Source organism: Nycticebus coucang, chromosome 3 (genome assembly GCF_027406575.1).
Source record: "Nycticebus coucang isolate mNycCou1 chromosome 3, mNycCou1.pri, whole genome shotgun sequence".
NCBI lineage: Eukaryota > Metazoa > Chordata > Mammalia > Primates > Lorisidae > Nycticebus > Nycticebus coucang.
Window position 1 is genome coordinate 43,964,916 of NC_069782.1, and position 21,191 is coordinate 43,986,106.

General features: G+C 34.3%; 1 protein-coding gene across 5 annotated transcripts in view; it reads right to left on the bottom strand.

The window, feature by feature from the left end:
• The window catches only part of NAV3 (neuron navigator 3), an 862,702-nt gene that overhangs the window by 51,166 nt on the left and 790,345 nt on the right, over window positions 1-21,191 (bottom strand). For all 5 annotated transcript variants that reach the window (XM_053585283.1, XM_053585282.1, XM_053585281.1 and 2 more), the window contains 3 exons: window positions 19,929-19,952; window positions 16,628-16,705; window positions 7,630-7,713 (listed from right to left, as the gene is read on the bottom strand). In XM_053585283.1, coding sequence (XP_053441258.1) covers window positions 7,630-7,713; window positions 16,628-16,705; window positions 19,929-19,952 — 186 coding nt within the window. The remainder of the gene's footprint in view (window positions 1-7,629; window positions 7,714-16,627; window positions 16,706-19,928; window positions 19,953-21,191) is intronic.

The following is a 21,191-nucleotide window of genomic DNA, read 5'->3' on the forward strand; positions in this document are numbered from 1 at the left end:
AAGTTCAAGTTGTAGTTGAGCCCTTCACCCAGGGGCTGTGCTGTATACCCTTACATTATATTTTATCCATTGCCCACCTAGCAATAGATACATTTACCAAAACTTAATCTATTGTCTATTTAAAATCCCCCAAGAGATAAAAACATTTTCCAGAAATTCAGTCTGCTTTTATGAGAAATCAGTTCCAAAAGGATACATACGCTGCTTACTTACCAGAATTACATAACTGAAATATTAATTCTATGATATAAACACTAGGATGCACATTAAATTTTAATTAAAATCATATTTTCAACTTGAATTTAAAGTAAAATGCTTGTACTATGGATTAAAAATCTGCTAAAGCATTTGGCTTAGCTTCAAAGGAAAAAAATGGAAATGAGAAGATCTCTCACACATGTCTAAAAATTGAACTTAATTTTGAGTTAGCTGATTTGTCACTTTCATCTTTTCTACAGAATTCTCTTCTAAAAACTGTTTTTAAGAAGATTAAAAGTGCAATGTTCAGAAAATGTTCTTTTTTCAGAATATTGTATTTAATGGGACATAGCAGAATGATGACTTACTACAATCATTTTAGAAACAACAAATTATCAACAGGTTAATTGTTGCTCAGTGTGGCATAATAAACCCAAAGGAAGAATAACTAGGCAAGAAATATATTTACGCTATAACTTTGGAAAGTCACATCTACGAAAAAATTAGTTCAGTCAAATTCATATTAGTAGCTCATTAGGAAAACTTTCTAAGTATTATCAAATAGCTATAAAATATTCTAGAGTTGTTAATTAAAAAATACCTACAATCTGCATTGATTGACACAATCGGTTCAAACCTGCACTAGCTATCTTTCCATATTTGCAAAAAGTCCTTCTTTCTTTTTTATTTCAGTTAATAAGATCTGCTCTCATCTCGTCACCCTAAGCCTTTCCATGTAATTTTTCTCTCTGCTTTAAATATCTTTCCTCACCCTCAAAGGCAATGGTGAAATGTTTCCATACTTAGGAAATCTCTATTTTTTCTGTTAGAAAAAAAAAAAAAAAGGTGCCTTCCAAGTGCCTTCAGATCATTTCATCACTTAGCTTATCTAACTGTTGTTCTATGATCTCAGTAAATATTAGAATGGTTTTGTTAAAATGTTCTGGTCCAAGTCAAACAGATGCCTCTTCTTTTGAAATTCCAAATAATATAAAACTTTGCCTTTATTGCATCCATTTTTTTTTTTTTTTTACAAAAGGATGTTTAATCACCTAATGAGGTGTCATATAAAAATATCAAACCTTTATTATAACCAGAAGTCTCAGTAGGGCTAAATCAGTAGAATCTAATTTGGATAGCAGGTTTTCCTTTCCAGATAAACAAAACCAGGTTTTCCTTTATCTCTTTCCCTATAGTATTATAGAGATGAAGATAAACCATTTTAAAATACAAGCTCAACTGAGTCACAGAAATTCTCTCTCAATAGTTTGTTTCTAGTCTTCATTTCCCCTCCTCCTAGCTGCTCACATTGATTTCTAAACTATGTTTTTGGAAGGTGTTTATAATGCATGAAAGTTGCACTGCACACAACTAAGATTTTCTTCTTGTTTAGTTCATAATGGGGAGCCTGGATGAGGAATATGATTAGACATGAGTGTCAGAAATGGCTGACTACAAAATTATTTTGCAAATATGGAAAGATGCGTAGGGGAGGTTTGCACAGATTATGTCAATCAATGCAGATTTTAGCTATCTTTTAATGATGGAACATTTATAGATAATCTGAAATATTTTCCTATAATCGCTTTATTTTGAAGGTAACCAAAGAAAATACTTAATCTTGAGAATCTCTACTAAACCTTCACAAAAAAAAAAAAAAAACCTGAAACATGTACATGCCATTAAGATATGAACTTCAACTCTACTTTTCTAATTCAGGAGTTCCAGTTTCCTACTCTTTTCATTAAATATCATGGAGAAAATTGAGCTGGAATAATTCTGCATACAGTGTAGAGAACAAAATAATCCGATTATATTTTGTTGATACTTTATATTTTTCAAAAGTGGTATTTTAAAACCTGAGAACCAAAAAGTATAATTTCACATCTCTCCAATAAACTAGAAATTCAGGATAATGATGCCCCAACACCTGCCAACCAGAAGATTCTAGTTTTGCATGGAAGTTTCTCCTGGAAAAGAAGCTGGATGAAGTCAATATCTCTTTTAACAGTTTTGTACATGCCTCTGATTCTAAACAAGTTATCACGGTCAGACTTGACATGCTTTAAAATAAAATGATAAAATACTATGTCACAATACTTTGTCTTGCCTCTTGTTCTTTCCAACCTGATTTCCTAACCATAACTGACCTCTTTCCAGATTTCTCATGAATACAGGCCTTGTTGTGAACCTAACAAGCTTAGCAACAAATATTATCAACCAACTTTACCTTCTAGGCAAGACTCTTACATTTTTTTCACTACATCTATCTTTTGCTTACTCATCCTGACTCTCGTTAATCTCACAACCAGCTATAGTTTCTTGGAACACATCCCAATCCCAACCCCACTCCTTTGTATTTGAAATCTTGCTAATTTTTCTTCTGAAAGAACCTGGTCAGCCCTATTGCATCTGGGTTCATGTGGATTAAATTCACCAAGCAATGTAAGTGATTTGAAAATTATACATTCATATTATTCTATGCCCTAAAAGATGAATGGATGTATTGTCTGACTCCAGTGATATACATATTTAGAAACACTTCTAGATGCAAACTATCATAAGAGTGTATAAATTAGGAATAGTTAATGTAAAGACCTAATGCAACTTAATTTTTAACTCCTATATTACACATTTCCAAAGACTTTGTCTTTGTTGGTTGATAATATTTGTTGCTAAGCTTGTTAGGTTCACAACAAGGCCTATATTCATGAGAAATCTGGAAAGAGGTCAGTTATGGTTAGGAAATCAGGTTGGAAAGAACATGAAACAAGACAAGTATTGTGACATAATATAGGTTAGGTTAAAAACTTATTTTTAAGGTTTTTCATTATTAAGGTTTAAATTGGTATTCAGCTAGTTAACCAAAAAAAGTAGTTTAGCCTTGGCTTCATAGTTAACCCAAGAGTCAATATCTGAGCTTCATCACTCACGCAAGAAGCCGTTCCTCTGTCCTGCTTGTCCTTGTGTGGAAACTATCTTGATTTCCCTGGTCTGATAGTATCAGATAACTAATTTGAAAGTCTTCTGAATTTTAAATCCTTAAATATTTTTCAGTGAGTGTAGCCTTAGTAAATTTGAACACAATGATTTAACAGTAGTTTCATAAAAATTTCATTTTAAGAAATACAAATTTTTCAGAATCCCTGACATCTTAATGCCTTTTTTAATTGGCACTCTATTACATGGAAACAGTTGGAATGACTATTTTCTCAAAAACATTTTTTTTCTTTTTTGAGACTGTGCCTTGCTCTGTTGTCCCAGCTAGAGTGCAGTGGCCTCGTACAGTTCACTGCAACTTCATACTCCTGGGCTCAAGGGATCCTCCTGCCTCAGCCTCCTGAGTAGCTGGCACCACAGGTGCACATCCCCATGTCTGCCTAATTTTTCTATTTTTTGTAGAGCTGGTGTCTTGCTTTTGCTCAGATTGGTCTCAAACTCCTGGCCTCAAGCCATCCCCCCACCTTTGCCTCCCAAAGTTCCCCCCACCACACCTGGCTTGTTACCTCAATTCTAGCAATGGCGACACATAGCTTGTACCATTCTAGATGGTGAGAAAAGAAATTATTTCATCACATATAATAGATGACTCAGGGCACAGGTATTGATTCTTTCATGAAATTTTGTTGGACAGTGCTGATGAAGGGACATAGATATGAAATCAGGTAAAACTCTTGACCAAACTATGTAAATTCTGCAATCAATTGAGGCTTAGTTAAGTATAGGATAACATCTACAGATGATTCCATCCTCTATCCAGCATAATGACAATTCTCTTAATTTTTACCTATATAAATTTCACTATTCATTCACTGTTACATAACATGCCATCTTCCAGAAGCTATTGGGAGAGCAGTTAAAGTATTGAAAAGTGCTGCTAGATTGATCTTCATTAACCATCCTGTTCATCTGGTATCCCAAACCTTTGAATGGCTCCTTGCTTTCAAAGATTGGATTCTGTAGATGTCTCTTTCTAGCTTTTGTTTCCCATTTCCACACAATCCCTATTTTACCTTAACATCACCTGTAATTTCCCCTTGCTGACCAAGCCCTTACATGTTGTTCCTTGCCCTGTGACACACACCTGCTCATCTTCCCTGAATTATTCTCTCCATCCTCCCCACGTACCTTCTGTGCCACCTCCAGTCTGCACTCAGCATGAGGATGCAATGGTCCTCTTTGAGAGACACAGGACACTGTACTGTTATACTTATAATGATGGATAATTTTCTATCCTCTGAGTTATTCACACATGTCTGTTCTTTCTTACCAGGTTATGAATGTACAATAGCTCACAATTTTTGCAAGACAATTAGCATTACTTGGCATCTGGAAATAGAAAATTGGAGAAAATGAATCCCTCCCTATTAAAGGAAGGGATTTCAGTCTATAAAAAAAACTAAAATTTTGATGTAGTTTCAGGCTATTAATGCTATGTGATTGTTGAAAATCACACAGTGAAGCCAGAATACTAGAATTTGAGTCTCAGTTTATCTATTTCTTACATAAATAATCAAAAAAGCAACCACCTTGCCTTGGTTTCTTTGTGTCTCAGCTTCCCATTTAGCTTCTCAAATAGCCTCCTTCTCAATTTCACTATATCAATGGTGTTTATCATTACATGAAATCCTCTATGTTCTAATTATACTTTTTATCATCATCTGTCACCTGTTAAAATATAAACCCAATAATAAAGATATACATACATACAAGGAATACAAACTTTATGAGGAAAGTTTATATTTATATATGTTTATATATGTATATTTTTAGAGTTTATGTTCCAGTAGATACCTATAGGTAGAAAAACAGACCTATATTAGATAGATAGATAGATAGATAGATAGATAGATAGATAGATAGATAGATAGATAGATGGTTTGTTCTTAGACATTTGGTGAATGACTCAGTGGACAAATGAACCTTAGAACTCCAGGAACAGAGCTTCAAATTCTCTGCTGTATATTTCCAGAGCTTTTTTCCCAGGATTGTTGGATCACCAGAGAGCAATATACCCTTTTATCTCAGCTCCCTGAAGAAGTGCCTTTCCTGAAATATGATTAAATGTTATGCCCTCAGCTTTTAGAGAAATGTCTATTTGAACAGCGATTTTGTCTTTTGTTATTCCATGACCCCAATTTAAAAACCTTTGCAATAAATTCGTCCTTCAATTCAGTCCCAAAGAGTCTGTCTCTTCAATCTAAATTATTCTCTTCTCATCAGAAAAGGAGAATGAAACACGCCGAGCATTCTCCCTTTGTGCCTTCGCCTCCTTGGCATTCAATTCAGTTTCGTGTTTTCCAGTAGTAATCACCCAGGCTCAGGTACTGTTACATACATTCCTCCACTAGTTTTCAGTATATTCTGTTCCTGTATTATGCCATATCATATTAAACTAATTGTACAGGCTTATCGAAACCATTTTGGAAATAAACAAATTATAATCTCAATTAATAAATAAACTTGTTACTTTCATTATTGTGTGTGTATGGTTTGCAATTAGAAAAAACGCGATTTTCAATTAAAAATGATAAGGACAACTTCAGACATCAGGATATCTATTTTATAATTTTGGCATTGCCATTTTAAGGATAATATGCACAAAATTATGAAATTCCTTATATTACAGAGATGCAGTTTTATGTATTAAGGAATTAATCACAGGCATTGTAAATTAACATACCTATATGTTCTACCTGTGTGAGAAAATTTACTTGCAAGTGTAAAAGAGATTGAAGGAAGGGCAGGGCAAAATTTTCTACTAACTTTGACTTCTTAAACATAGTGAGACTTAAATACTCATCCTCATTTTTAGCAATGTACTTGGCATATATATACCCAATAGTGAGTTTGGTTCATCTTATAATTTTGAACCGAAAAAGAGAGAAATTTAAAGGAAGGTGACATTCTTTCATTGCCCACTTCATGTGCATGTGACAAAATTTCTTACTTACTCCTCACTGTGATCCCCACAAAGTAGTTATCCTTATTCCCACTTTTAAAATGTTGAATTTGATCTTCAGGGCAGGTTACATGAACTTGCTCAAGATTACAAAGCTCTTAACAGATGCAGCTAGGATTTACATTTAATATGAATGGGCTTCGATGTTGTGTTAGTGGGTTCTTAACATTAAATAGAGAAGTGGAAAACTCATAAAAAATGGAAAAAAAAATTAAAGAAAGCAAGAAGAGAACAAAGAATAGAAAAGATTATGCGCTCCCAAGGACTCTGCTAGCTGTCCTTCTACAACAGGTTTATAGGAATGGGTAATGTTCTCTTTCAAGGGCAAGAGAAGTCGATATAATGCAGTTTGCTAGTTATATTAATACCAGGCGATTATACGAATAAGAGATTTCCTCTTCTGATTTCATTATGGATTGTTCACTTAGTTTAAAAAAAGAAAAAGTTTTGTAAACTGACAAAATTTGGTAATGCGTGCTAATTTTGTAAAGCTAATTTTGTACCTTACAGAAGCTATCTTATGGATAGATAGTAGATATAGGAATAGATTTTGAAAACATCCAACACTTTTTAGATTATGATCTCTTTGAGAATTAGATGAAAACCATAGACAAGCTACCACATTATACATAGGCACAGCTTTTACAAAAAATTCCCTTCCAACTTCAGAGGCTCCACTTGTCTCTGACACTCATTCAACAAAGTTCAGTGCACTGGTCCACAGCAGCGAAGTTAACAAGTCATCACGAGGAAAAGCAACCAAACTCGCATTGGGAAGTGTGGACCTTAGCATACATCTGCCTTTGTGAACTAAATTCTCTGTTCATTTCTTTTTAGTATTTTTTCTTCCAGGCCTTGCCTGAAAAGTCTTCAGGTTCATCGTAAAGCTTTTGATATACATTAAATAACTCTATTTCAAAGGTGGCATCTTCAGATGCCAACCAGTTTTCATTATTCCAAAATTATACAGGACTGTCCCTTGCTCCATAGATACTGTAACCTGAAGTCCCCTATTCTGTAGAGTCCTACTAACATCTGCTCCCAGTGTCCCTCCTGCCTGTCTTAGCCTAAGGACATGGTCTATAATTAGACTTAGCGACCATGCATTTGTGAAAACTCTTGTCAAAGGGCAATTTTTGTCCACTGCATAACAATTTGCTGCTAGGTATTCTAACTCTTATATGACTATTTCTCTTTGTTCATAATTAATATTTTAATAGCTCCAGTCAGAAGTAAAATACTAGACTGTAAAGAGAAGTTGGTGAGTGTGTGGTATTTAGCAATATGGATTAATCTGGTAAGTCTTCAAATTATAAATCCAAAAAGAAAAAATATTATCCTATCCCTGTTCTAATTTAGCATAGAATGGATGTTCTCCAGTGCTATTTTTAAGGAGCTGAAGGCATTACTGAACGTCCTATGTCACTTGCCATCTCCTTTCAAGCTTCAGGAGCAGCTTCTGAACATACCTTTTGTTCCGCTGTCATGGTTAGACTTTGCAATCGGCCAGTCATATTTCCTAAACTCTTTTCAAAAGCTGCAACAAGGTGAGCCTGTGAACAAAATGGAAGAAACCTGGTTTAAATGTCAGAGTCTCCTGTAGATGGTTAAAAACTCGTCATGTTACAATAAGCTTTCTCAAGTGTCCTGACTCTCAATACCCAGACCATGGTGATTAGCTCTCCACGGGGGCTGTCCTTTAACACTTTTCATTGATCATTTCTAAACCGTGGCTTCTTAAAAATCAGTGTTTCCATCTCTTGACATTTAATATTAAGTTTGACTTCTGAAAGAAGCTGGCATTTTGCAAATAACAACACCTTTTGACCTGCACATCTTATAGGGATCTGGTGTCCAAAATGCTGAATAAAGTCTGAGCTGCCAAGTGTTTAGACTTAAAGACCCCCCCCACCCAAGGAAGCGGTTATTACTGAAATAGTCAATGGACAAATGTCCCCTGTTTCTATCCTTTCAGGGTGACCTTTGCAGACACTGTCGGTTCCTCTTACTGTAGTGATACTCTCAAGTGTCAGACATCGCTGACAGGCGTCACATTATCTTTCTTCTTTCTACTTACAGAGGATTGAATCAAAAAAACTTGTCTTTACTTTCCAAACTCATTTTCAATAAAAAAGCATTTTTTTCTGCTTTAGATTCCTTGCTAGAAATAGTTTGCAGTCAGATTTTATTTAACATTAAGCTTTTGTGACTTGGGGGTTTATTTTAAATTTTAGACAATTATACATATTATAGTACATAACCATGATTCTTATGATTAAGAAGTGTTTGGGAATCCTATTACAGCTGTAAAATAGGCCACTTTCTTTTGGCGTGCCATTATATAGCAGCGTGAATCTAGAATATCAAATATGAGGAGGTACTTCAATCCCTCCGCATGGATTGAGGTAAAACTCCATGTACACTATCTCAAACTGATACAGTTTTATTGCACCTACAATGGATATATGAATTAGATAGATATTTTGAAACCTAAATCTATAATCAACTACATTTAGAGCAAAAGTTTGGAATCCTTGGCAAAAGATTGATTTTTGAGAGAACGTAAATTAAGAGAACTCAAATAAAACACATCTCCTTGAAGCTGCACCAGAGCGGAAGTGCTGAAGTGCATACTATCAAATGGATCACCAGTGTCCTAAGAATTAGGGCTTTAGAAGTTTATTCCATTATTGGTGACAGTTAGAACATACAGGTCCCCTTCATTAGCATCATGATATAAAGGTGTCTTTGTTTCTGTCTCTGAACTCATCCCAGGCTGCCCTAACACTTCAATCAGGAGGGAAAAAAATAGAGAGCATAAACCTGTGTCTACTAAACTTCGCTCCACCACCCAACCTTCATTTTCCCTCCTCCCTTTTTACACTTTCTCTTCCCTCCTTCTCTCTCCTTCTCTTTCTTTCTTACACACACACACAAACGCACACACACACATGCACATTCTCAGGTTTGATAGCAGATTTAATTGGCTAAATAACACTAAAGAAAGAATAGTATCTTCTAGTGTAAAGTATTTTCAATAACAAGGAATGTCATGACATCCAATTTAGTACCCTCAGAAATTACCGTAAGGCTATGCCCAAATTTTCTTGTACATTATTACCCTTTTATGAAAAAGTGAACAAAAGAAGATGAACGATCACTGATTTATCGCTGAATGTTTATAGTGAACATTCATGTACTCAGCAGCCAAGTCAAGAATTAGAGGACACTTCTAGACCCTAGGAGCACACCGTCACCCTCCTCCATCACTGTTCCCCGTCCTTCCTCAAACATAGCCACTACTGCAATTTCTCTGATTGATTATTTTCTTTGTTTTCTTTAAAGTTTTTGTTACTCAATACTATGGTTTAGTTTTGCCTAATTTAAAATTTTTCCAAGTGTAATCATACGGATTACATGCACACTTTTTTTTTATGACTGTTTTCTTTTACCTAACATTGCTTTTGAGATTCATCCATGCATATGCAAAAAGACATGGTTTTTAATCATAAAGCATTCTTATATGTGAGGGTACAACATATTGTAATTGCCCATGCTAACCATTTGCACTAATTTCAGTTTAAGCTGTTAGAAATCCCACCATGACCCTACAATGGGTTACTAAAACCTAAAACTAAAATTGCTTGTCTTCCTTTAAAATAAGGAAAATTTCAGCAGAAACATTTTGTTAACTTTTACTAGATGAAATATGAAATTCTAGTCAACATGGCAAGGTTTGAATTGTTTCAAACTGGAGAAATGTAAGTAAGGTTTAATTATCTGACTGTGAATCCTTGAACATAAATTTGAACAATTTACTTCACTTTAAAGTTTTATAGGAAATAAACTCTCCTATCAGTTTAGTAGGAATTGGAAATATGGCAAAGGAATCAGGATTGTAAGGAGTATTCCAATATAGTATAAACTATATTACTTACATTTTGTAGCTATAAATAACCACAAAATTCTTAACATCAGAATATCAATTTGTAATCCCTGTAAAATTACCTTTTACTAATTATTCATAAAAAACTTCTAATTGGGTACTAAAAATTTTTAAATTCAGACATGTGTCAAATGAAAAGTGTAATAAGATTATGTTAGTGCCTTAAATTTATGTCACTTTGCCTTAGTTTATCAGATTAATTTTGTTACTTTGAAAGTAATAAAAAGTTCACTTTCTCACCAAATGGGGTAAACAGAAAAGGAACAAAGGAAGCAAATAGGAGAATTTTTTCTACCAATAATGAAGTTTATCACTTAGTTAAAGTGAAAATGGAAAGTAAAACTGATTAAACCTGTAGGATAGTGTGTCTTATCTGAAAAGTGCTATAATATTGTAAAATCATGGATTTTCAGAGAGATTGTTAATCACAGTTTACTTGGCTCTGATTTTTAGCAGTTGCAAAACTTTTAAGTCATAGTAAACTTGTTTTAATATGATGATAAATATCCCTTGACTTGTATTAGGTGAAATCAGTTATTTATTACTTTAACTAACTCCTGATTTTCAAACACAAAATCATATGATATATATCATATAAGTGTTTGTATATGATATACATCCCCATATCAATCTATACTAGAGTATTTTTAACTTGGTTGATGGGCTGTCATTTCATTTTGTGTGAATACGTGTAATGTAGACATTATATATAATGATATTTCATCTTATTGTTTAGCATCACAGTAATTCTTTTTACATGTCCATTGTACTATGTTGTATGATTTAAAAAACTCAAAACAGTATGTATTAAAACTGTCTTCCCTAACTAATAGTCAGTCTTGTCTATTTATTTTTTTATGGTAGAGGTTGACAGAATCCATAGTCAGGAGATAGTTGAACTAAGAATTCTTCAGAAACAAATAAGGTTTCACATGTCTTTTAGGCTGTACAAAATTGTCTCTTTAATGTTTGCCATTTTTAATATGTGCAAATAGTTTTCTCTTAGGAGAAATGCAAAATAAAACCAAGAATAACTGTCAGATTATATAAAAATAATAAATAGAGCAAAGAAGTAGGACACAATTGCAAAGAAAATAATACCTCAGAGATTTTAGTTAAAAGACAGCTGATGAAAAGCAAAAAAAGTACCTTTGTTTTGTTACATACTCATTCAGTAATGTCTGAGGAAAATGGCACTAATAACTAGAGTCAGTGCCCATTTCCAAATGCTTTGCAAAGAAAATACATTAAAAAGCAAACAAATACATCCCACTGTGTGAAGGTGTGGGCGCCAGGCCAGCAGAGGCCTGATGTACTGGACAATGTGACCGCGTGTCTGTGGTTGTCTTTCTTGTGTGGCTGCTGTTTTATTGCTATTTATTAGTGGGGTATTGGGAATGTCAAGCATAGTGCCCTCTCTCCTTTCCAAAGACCTACTAGTAGAATTAGCTTTGCAAAGAGTCTCCTCATAGCTCTGTGCTGCTCTGTTCAGAGAATCTTCACAAGAAGGAGAGAAGGCTCAGTAAACATTCTACTGAAGGCAGGCTGTTCCCTGCCAGGCAAACGAGAGGTGAACTAAGGGTACACCTTCCTGACTTGCCACTCTTCCTTTTGCAGAGAGAAAAAAATAATTTTAGTAGAGAATTAGATACATTTAAAATTTAAAAATTAAACACAGATTATTGTGTAGATTCCATATAATCCTTTCAGGTTCAAATAGGCAGTATTTGAATATCCCCAAATAAGGAAAAACATATAAGTTCTGACAGATCAATTCATATATTGTGTAAAAGTAAATTGATTTTTTATTAAATTAAAAAAACTAGTTAGTAATATTTTCAGTAGAACTCAGCTCATTGAAATTTATCATTATAAATTACACCTATTACATTTCTATACAATAATCCTCTTCGTTGAGTTCACACATTTAACGATAAGGTAGAAAGTTTACTTGCAGTTTGAACAAATAAATAGACTTATTTTTACCTCCAGATAGAAATTGCACATTTAAAAAATCCTTCATTTATATTGAAGAAATGCTATATGGAAATAATTTTTTCAGCATTTCTTAGAACTAAGGAGAAATCAATTATTAATTAAATCATTTGATGGCGCATTGTCATCTATGAAATCTGAAGAGATATCATAAATGAGAATAAATGAATTCAAAATGATTTATTTGTAGGTAATATGAGCTTGGACAGGTAAGTTCACAAACTCCTTCTAGAAAAAGTGCCTCATACCCCCTTGCTGAATATCACTATGGAAATTTACAGAGTCCTCCCTCTTGGGAAGCTGAGCTCTGATGCCAGAACCTAGTCTACCCTTCAAATTAATTTTGAAACTCCATCTGGAATGACCATCAGAGTTTTTATCATATGGCACACAAAAACATCCAACAACTACAATGAGTGCCAGTCAGCAAGATGCTGCCACACATGAATACCAACACGACTGTGAGACGCGGATATATCAAAGTTACGAATCCTTATCAAGTTGTTTTCACAGTGCTGCCAGTGCAAACATATCGTGGCAAGTTTGCTAACTTAATTGTCTGTCCTTGTATGATGACAGCTCTGACAGTCATTACAGAAAAAAGAGCTCCAAATGTGCTTTGAGGGTGGACTGGGCACTGGCATCAGTGCAAAGCTTCCCCGGGGAGTGCTCCGGAGGTGACCACAGTGAAATGGGGTACACAGCACTGCTTCTAGAACGAGTTCATGAACTTAATGGCCATATCTCATTGGTAAGGTATAATTCATTCCAATTTCTGAATGCATAAAGGAGATTATTCTTTTAAAAATGCAAAAGGACGTGTGTGTGTGTGTGTATATATATATATATATATATATCCACCCCTTGAAGTTATAACAATATATATATATCCACCCCTTGAAGTTATAACAATATTAAAATGTTTAAAAGAGAACTGACATTAAAATTATTTTAAAATCATTTTTATGATATCTGAGATACTGTAATCCTTAGCATATAGGGAATTTTAATAAATTGCTTTGTTAATTAAATAGACGGTAATGCATATCTTTATTAACTGTATCATTTACCTTTCATTTAATTTTTATCACATAAAATTTTTGATGATTTTAGCAAGTAAATTTTCTGATGGTAAGAAACTTTAATAGTCCACAGCACCACCAAATATAGAAGCATTAAGTGGTGGGGTAATGTCAAAACTCGTAGGAGACTAAAAACAAGATATTTACTCAAAATAATTGTGGTAGATCCATTGTGGCAATTTATTTTTTAATTTGAAATGATTATATATTAACAAGAAAGTACAGAGTGTTCCCTGGTGTCTTCCAGTGGTTTCATCATATATAATCATACTATAATATCAAAGCCAGGAATTCAATATCAAAATACATGTAGACATTTACTTATATGTATTCATGTAAGGACAACCACCTCAGTCAAGATACGCAACTAAAAGTCTCTGGTGTTGCTGTGTTTTCATGTGTAGAACAAAATTTAGTATATATACCCGCCAGAAAAATATACGTGATAATAGCATTCAATATTTAAAATTCTGTATTTTATTGAAAAGGATTACATTTGGAAAACAAAAAAACTAAAAGTCTCCTTCTTGCTGGTCCTTTGCCATCATACTCTATCTCTCCTTCACCATCCCTAACCCCTAGCAATACCCATCTAACCTGCATTTCTATGATTTTGTAATTTCTGGAATGTTATGAGAATGGAACTATAAAACGTAACCTTCTGTAACTGGCTTTATTCACTTGGCATAAAGCCCTGACATCCTTCCAAGTTGTGTGAAGTTCCTTTCCTGGTATTGCTGAGTAGCATTCCATGGCACAGATGTATCAGAGTTTGTTTATCCACTGAATTATTAAGGAACATTTTAGTTGCTGTTTTTGTGTTTTGGGGTTTTTTATTTTGCTATTAAAAAATAAAGCTACTGCACAGCAGTTTTTGTGTGATTTGAGATGATTTCAGAAGATTTCTAAAATATATTATGAATTAAAAAGAAACGCAGAAATAGGATATATAGGGTGTCCATAAAGTTGAAGTGTAATTTAAAATAGTTTTACACTGTAACTTGCACTCAAACTTTATGGCTCCCATCTTTGCACGAAACTTACTGCTGATGATAACAAGGATATAGCTTGTGGAAGGAGGGGAGCCAGAGAAACCCAGCATTTTCTCTCAGACTAGCACTTTATAAGCTATCACAAAAAGACGAGAATAAAATCATCTACGTTTAGTGTTTCCTCTAATTCTGTGTTTCTTATTTTTCTTTTTCTTTTTATCATAACCGCCCACCTAGGAGACATTATACATTTTTTTCCCCTAATTTCCCCATTCGCTCATGATATTTTATATCCAGCCACAGATGTGCTGGATATCCTTTTGTGTACAGCATGGGTGTATCTCTCCTTTTTACAAAACGAGTACATTTTTTTAACTGTAAGAATCAATTTCTATACTTTTGTTGGTCATATCAACACTTAAGTGAGAATGTGTGCTCCAATATCAACACTTAAGTGAGAATGTGTGCTCCAATATCAACACTTAAGTGAGAATGTGTGCTCCAATATCAACACTTAAGTGAAAATGTGTGCTCCAATGTTATGGAAATGCATCGGTGAAAACAGCCTTACATACAGGATTAGAGCAAAAGATGTAGGTAGACAAGGGCTGGCGCCTTTCTACAATGCTGGCTCCATTTCCAAACAGCAGTGCACAGGTGACCACCACAGCTGTTCCTCTGTGTTAGAATTTGGTTCCCTGTGTGTATGTGTGTGTATATGTGTATGTGTGTATGTATGTGTGTATGCGTGTACGTGTGTATATGTGTATGTATATGCATGTGTGTGTGTTTGTGTGTGTAAGCCTTTGAAAGTGTGTACTGTGCTTGTGTGTGTACCTATAAAAACAATAACCATGGGAGGGAATGGGAGCCTCAGAAAAACAAACCAACAATTATACATCCCCATGAAATGCTTTTTTAGTTTTATTTTTGTAATTATAATAAGCACATCTTACTTTTGAAATGGAAATAGCTTTTTCTTAATTTACTGGTAATCACCCCATCCTCCATTATATTTATCAGCCTTTTATTATTCCAATATCTGAATTAATATGATGAGGCCAACCAAGAATCATTTTTAAAATAAAATAAAACCTTGAATAACCCTATTCAAGACACCTGCAGGTATCCTGGCCATCTAATGCACAGGGTCTGTCACTGAGTCTTCCCAATAACCCAGGGGTTTCTTGACAAGTGCAACTGTTCTACATCCTCCAGATATAAATTCAGAAACCTAGATATTTTAGGTGCCTACCCTACATTATAAAATTTATACTTGCCTCTGAATTCTTTCTTTAAGAAATATGGGAAGGTTAAATGATAACTGTTGTTTTCAAATAATGCCTAAACAATTCTCCAAAACCTGCTATTATTTTTAAAAATCCCCTAATGGCATGTATAAGAAACAGTGTTGATCTAGAATTAATTTGATTCTTCCAAATTTGATAAAATTAATTCAAATATGGTGCTAAAATGTATAGATGTGAGAGAAATGACTTATGTCCTATGGAATTCATATTGTATAATAATTTTTGTTTTTAAAGTGTCTCTTATTTAACTCTTATCCCATGGCCCTGTATCTACCCAGGCTTGATACGTCAGGCTTTGTCTAGGAGACAGAAAAACGCAACAGATGAGCAGGGAGGCCGGGGAAGGGAGGCAGGGAGCAAGCCTGAGGCTACACAGCAGAACTGAGCCAACTAATGCATATGGCAAAATAGCAGGTGTTTCCTCACTCCTCGCTGCCGCCTCTAGCACTGCTGCTGCTGAGCGCCGGGCACCAGGCCACATGTGCTCCTTTATTACTCTGCATCTATTCCGTGTACCTCCTGGCACACTGGGAGATATTCAATAAATGTTCATTTAACTGATGGTCTTCATTGTCAACATTTTTTGCAACCCTGGGCTGCTTTGGCACCAGGAAAAGTTTACCTTTTTACACTGCTTTGAGAAGCCTGCCAAGGTTTTTTGAGAGAACTGTATCTCATCTACAATGTAACTAAGCTATTCATATTTAGCCCTAAATTTATTTTTTAGAATTAATTAGATACTTAATTAAATGTTCAATAAACCAAGCTGAAGGAGGCAAGCACAGGGATATTTTATCTGCTAAAGTCAAATACTAACAACCCCTCTTCTACTGTGGTTTGGCAGAGACTTATGCATGAGAATTGATAAAAAATAAACAGAGAAAAAAGCAACTCTTATAGCTATTACTATTGTTTCAAATCTTATAAGAAGAAGCTATGCTAATCTCATTGTGATCCCTCAACAACTTGGGTTTATGTTTTAGTGCGGAGTGTGCAGAAGAGTCCAACTTTTTTAGAGTCTCATTATTCAGTGATCTATGTCTAGATTATTTTAGACACAGTTTTTAAATTTTTTACTAAAATTACTGTTTTACCATATCAAGATATGTTATAATAGATTTAAAAAATCAAAAGTGACTTACATTTGCTGAAAGTTGAGACGTTAGGGTAGCAACTTTTTCCTGGGATGCAACCAGTTCTCTCCGCAGTTTATGGATTTGCTGAATACAATTAAAACAAATAAATTCAATATGCTGGTAGATTTTTACTTAAAACCAAAAATTCAAGACAGAAAAAGCAAATATATGTTTAGCTCAGTCTGTGTCCACTCCGTTAGCACCAATCCCTGAAAATCAAAGAGTTATGAACTCTGGCCATACAGTAATCAAATGTTATTCTTGAGAATATACCCAAATCTGCAAATCAGAGGATGCTTACTTGGTTCCATTTGCCCTCCCTACATGACTCAAGAGGCAGTTTACTTTCTCTATTTATTATTCTTCCTCTAGAAAACTGTAGTAGTAAGAACTGAAGTAGAATTTTTTTTTATAAAAATTGAATAAAAATATGCATATTTTCTTGGCCTTTTAAAGCAAAAGTTACATTCCATTTTATTTTCCTGAAAAATCTCAGGGTTTTTTTTTCTGTGTACTTTTTAATTTTCTATAGTTTAGCAACTTCTCAGAAGCTATACAATATCCTACAATAACTGAAACCGGTTGCATTCAACGTTTAATGAGTCTATATTTGGCAATGGTATTGGCTATTTTATGACTAACAGATAAGCCTTCTGCAAAGTGTTTGACCCTTTATTCAGTGAGTTACTATTATCTCAGAGTAGAAATGGTTTATAGATTGTCCACAGCTTGTAAACTTAAGAAAGCAACAATAGTGAGCAACTACTAATAATGAGATAAACCAACAACGTGGACGTTCCAAAATGCCTTTGCTTTCATACTCCAATAAAAATCAAACAAAAAAGATAATGGGGCGGTTCCTGTAATTCAGTGGGTAGGGTGCTGGCCACGTACACCAAGGCTCGTGAGCTCGAACCTGACCAGGCCAATTAAAACAACAATGACAACTACAACAACAACAACAACAAAAATAGCCGGGTGTTGTGGCGGGCTCCTGTAGTCCCGGCTACTTGGGAGGCTGAGGCAAGAGAATTGCTTAAGCCCAAGAGTTTGAGGTTGCTGTGAGCTGTGATGCTACGATACTCTACCCAGGGTGACAGCTTGAGACTCTGTCTAAAAAAAAGAAAAGAAAGAAAGAAAAGGATAAAGGTATCATGTCCTGCTCAAAGTTTTCATTCAAGCACTTTCTGCAGTTTCATCTGCACGTCTCAGGTTGCTATGGAACATCAACAGTGATTAGTGAGGGGAGCACATTTGGAATGATCTGAGATGAGGTTTTACAAGTATGTTGCTGGTGCCAGGGATTTCAGTTACTAAGACACCAAAACATCTATGATGATGCTTCTTATTTCTTCACAAACAAGGCTTTCATTGTTGTAGTTGAATTGTTGGAATGCTATCTCAGTTTAAAAGGTCATTCTTCAGATGGTTCATTAACTGTGGTGTTTTTTTTTTTTTTTTGCTCTTCGGACACTAGATTTCATGGAAAAGAAATGGTGGTCAATATTGAGAGACTCTACAAAAGAAGAGACCTCTAAGCTATAAGCAGAAATAGAAAACATTTATATAATTTCACCAAATGTGATTTCATTTCATTCATCTTTTCTAAAAGGAGAAACACTCAATCCAAAATAACATTTGAGTTAAATTTATGATGATGAACGTGAATAGTTTCTGAAATCAGAGCTACCGAGGATGCCAAAAAACTGTGTACACATTTTAAGAAAAGAAAAACTGTATTAAAATTCTAATAATATATGTCAGTAACAAAAGATGAATACAAGCCACCTTGAGCACCTCTTGTAACTGCAGAGTTCAAACATGACTTGAGCATTGTAAATTTAATACAGTTGTTTCCCTTCTTAAAATGCGTATGCATTTTTTGCCACTCTCTGTATTTTATTCTTGAACTAAAACTCAAAAAAGCCTTTCTCAAATTGATAGTCTCTATTGTATGATTCCAGTTACTTTAAAACACAATTCAGGAAATTGCAAAGTGATTTAGATATTTTGTTCAAAAACCATGACCCATGATGATAAATAAATGAGAAAAGGGAAGTTGAATAACTACTAAAAATGCAGTGACATGTAGCATTTCTATATATAAATGGCTTTGTTAAGATCAATGTTAGAAGTTTTGCCATGTCCATGTGATATAAATAATATAGCTCACATTTTAAAAAATCACACTTATACTGTGGCCCAGTAATTTTAAAGATAAATTGGTCCAATCAATACTTTCTCAATATTTTTAAGCAAAGCACAATTTTTTACTTTGTTATTTTATTATTGTTGTTTTTGAGACAGGGTCTCACTTTGTCATTCTTGGTAGAGTGCTGTCGCATCATAGCTGACAGCAACCTCAAACTCTTGGGCTTAAGCAATTAGGTGGGACTAGGAACATCTGCCACAATGTCCCGCTATTTTTTTTTTTTTTTTTTTTTTTTAGACACAGGATCTTGCTCTTGCTCAGGCTGGTCTCAAACCTGTGAGTTCAAGCCTCAAACCACCTTGGCCTCCCAGAGTGCTAAGATTATAGGCATTAGCCACTGCACCCGGCCCCTCAAAGCACAATTTTTACTAATAAAATAAGATTTCACAGGAAAAAAGTTCCTTTGCAAAAGCTGTTGCCAAGTCATTTATTTTCTCTGTGGTCTGACTGCCTCAATGTAAAACAATCAAATAGTCATTAACTCACTTGGAATAAAGTCATAATTAAAGTCCTCCTGCTCTTTGGCCAGGACAAATCTTTTACAAAGGAAAAGAAAAAGAATACTCTTTCCAGGTTGCAGTTTGATTTTCATGATTGCAAGGAAGTATGTATTTGTGAAATGTGTGCAATTAGAACAATAGACTACACTAGACATAAAATAGTGATTAGAAACAGCAAGGTCATGGCGTGATATTGATGGTCTGGGATGCTGGCTCTTGTAGTGGCCTCATGCCTACAGTGTAATAGTTCCATTAGTTCTATGCAGATGGTCTCACAAGTAGAGAAGAAAAGACTGTAGGAAAGCAGGCCTTCATTCATTCATCAATGCTTTAATGAGTACTTACTACTAGAGACAACTTATTAGGTGTTCAGATAATAATCTAGAATGTGAGGGTATAGCTTGCAGTCAAAACTTCTTTTCATTTTATTTTAAGAGGCATTCTCTAACGTTACATGCCAAGTAGCTGTCCTTCTTCAGCAGCCCTGGGGAGCTCTGCTATTGTACCACAGAGCCCTCTAGTGGTAACAACGTTAATTTCATCATAATTGTAAACTAAAGTAAATACTAAAATGTTACAAATTTTTTTTTTTTACCTCTGAATGTGCCTTTTCTTCAGCCTGCAAAAAATGAAAGAAAATAGAATTTAATTATAAAGACTAATTTTAATTCATTCCACAAGTACAAATGAATAACATAAGTATGTGTATTTAAAACATGATCTAACATCAGAAGAAGAGGGTGGAATAAGTTATTCAATTAAAATACTCAAACAGGACACTTTAAAATAAATATCCATTTGTATATGAATCAATATTTAAAATATAGGTAATTTTATCTATATACATAATATGCCTTAAAAGCAAACAATAGAATTAACATACTCTAAGATCTAAACTATAGCAACAAAAAGTTATAAAATTCTACACTAAAAAAGATGGGTCCGCATAAAGTTAAAGTATGAGATTGTTTTTATACAGATGTAGGAAATGGACTCCATGAAATTATAGAGATCTCCAGCCAAGATTTAGGAGTCAAAATTTTATCTGTGATTTACTGATCATAAAAAAATGTCATATAAAGATGGGAAAAAAACTGACCTCTACTGATAACCACACAAAATCAACATTATTATTCCTGTTTTTTTTTCCTTTCCTTGATAATTATTATTTAAGTTTATTGGGCTACAAAGTCAGCAAAATGCTAAAATGCCCAGTGTTAAAGTGGTGATAAAAGTGGTTGACAGTGGGCTATGGAAATGAGGGCTGCCATGGGAACTCACAGAGTATTGCAGAAAACTCTCCCTTTTTCTTCTTCATTCTGGGCTGTAAAATGCCAGAAAGTGAGTTATGTGTGCCATTATATTTGGGAAGCTCAATCATACTGGGAAGCCGGAGAATACACAATACTGTTGAACAATCAAGTCTGCTTATTGGCACAAGCAGAACCAAAAGCTAAAAAAAAATTTTTTACCTCCAATCTGTACTTTGGGGAGATTTCCAGATAACTTGATGCAAAAGTGCCTGAATGGCTTTTTATCTCTTTTCTTTTAGAAAACATCAAATAAAACAAAGTAACATAAACCTCACCACATATTTTATGCATGAACAATTCTTTCAACCTGAAATTTGTCTTCCTTATATCTTTTCTGCCTTTTAAAAGCTTTGGTAATCTGGTGGTTACTTCTAACTGTATCTTTTCCTTTTTATTCTTTAGTTTTTTCAAAGCTTCACAAAGGCAATTGTATCCAAATATTGTACCTGTATATATTTAAGATACGATGATAATGATGCTGCAATCCTTAAAGATTTAAATTGCAATGGTTTCAGTCACAGCACAGCTCCCTAACAAGTGTGGGT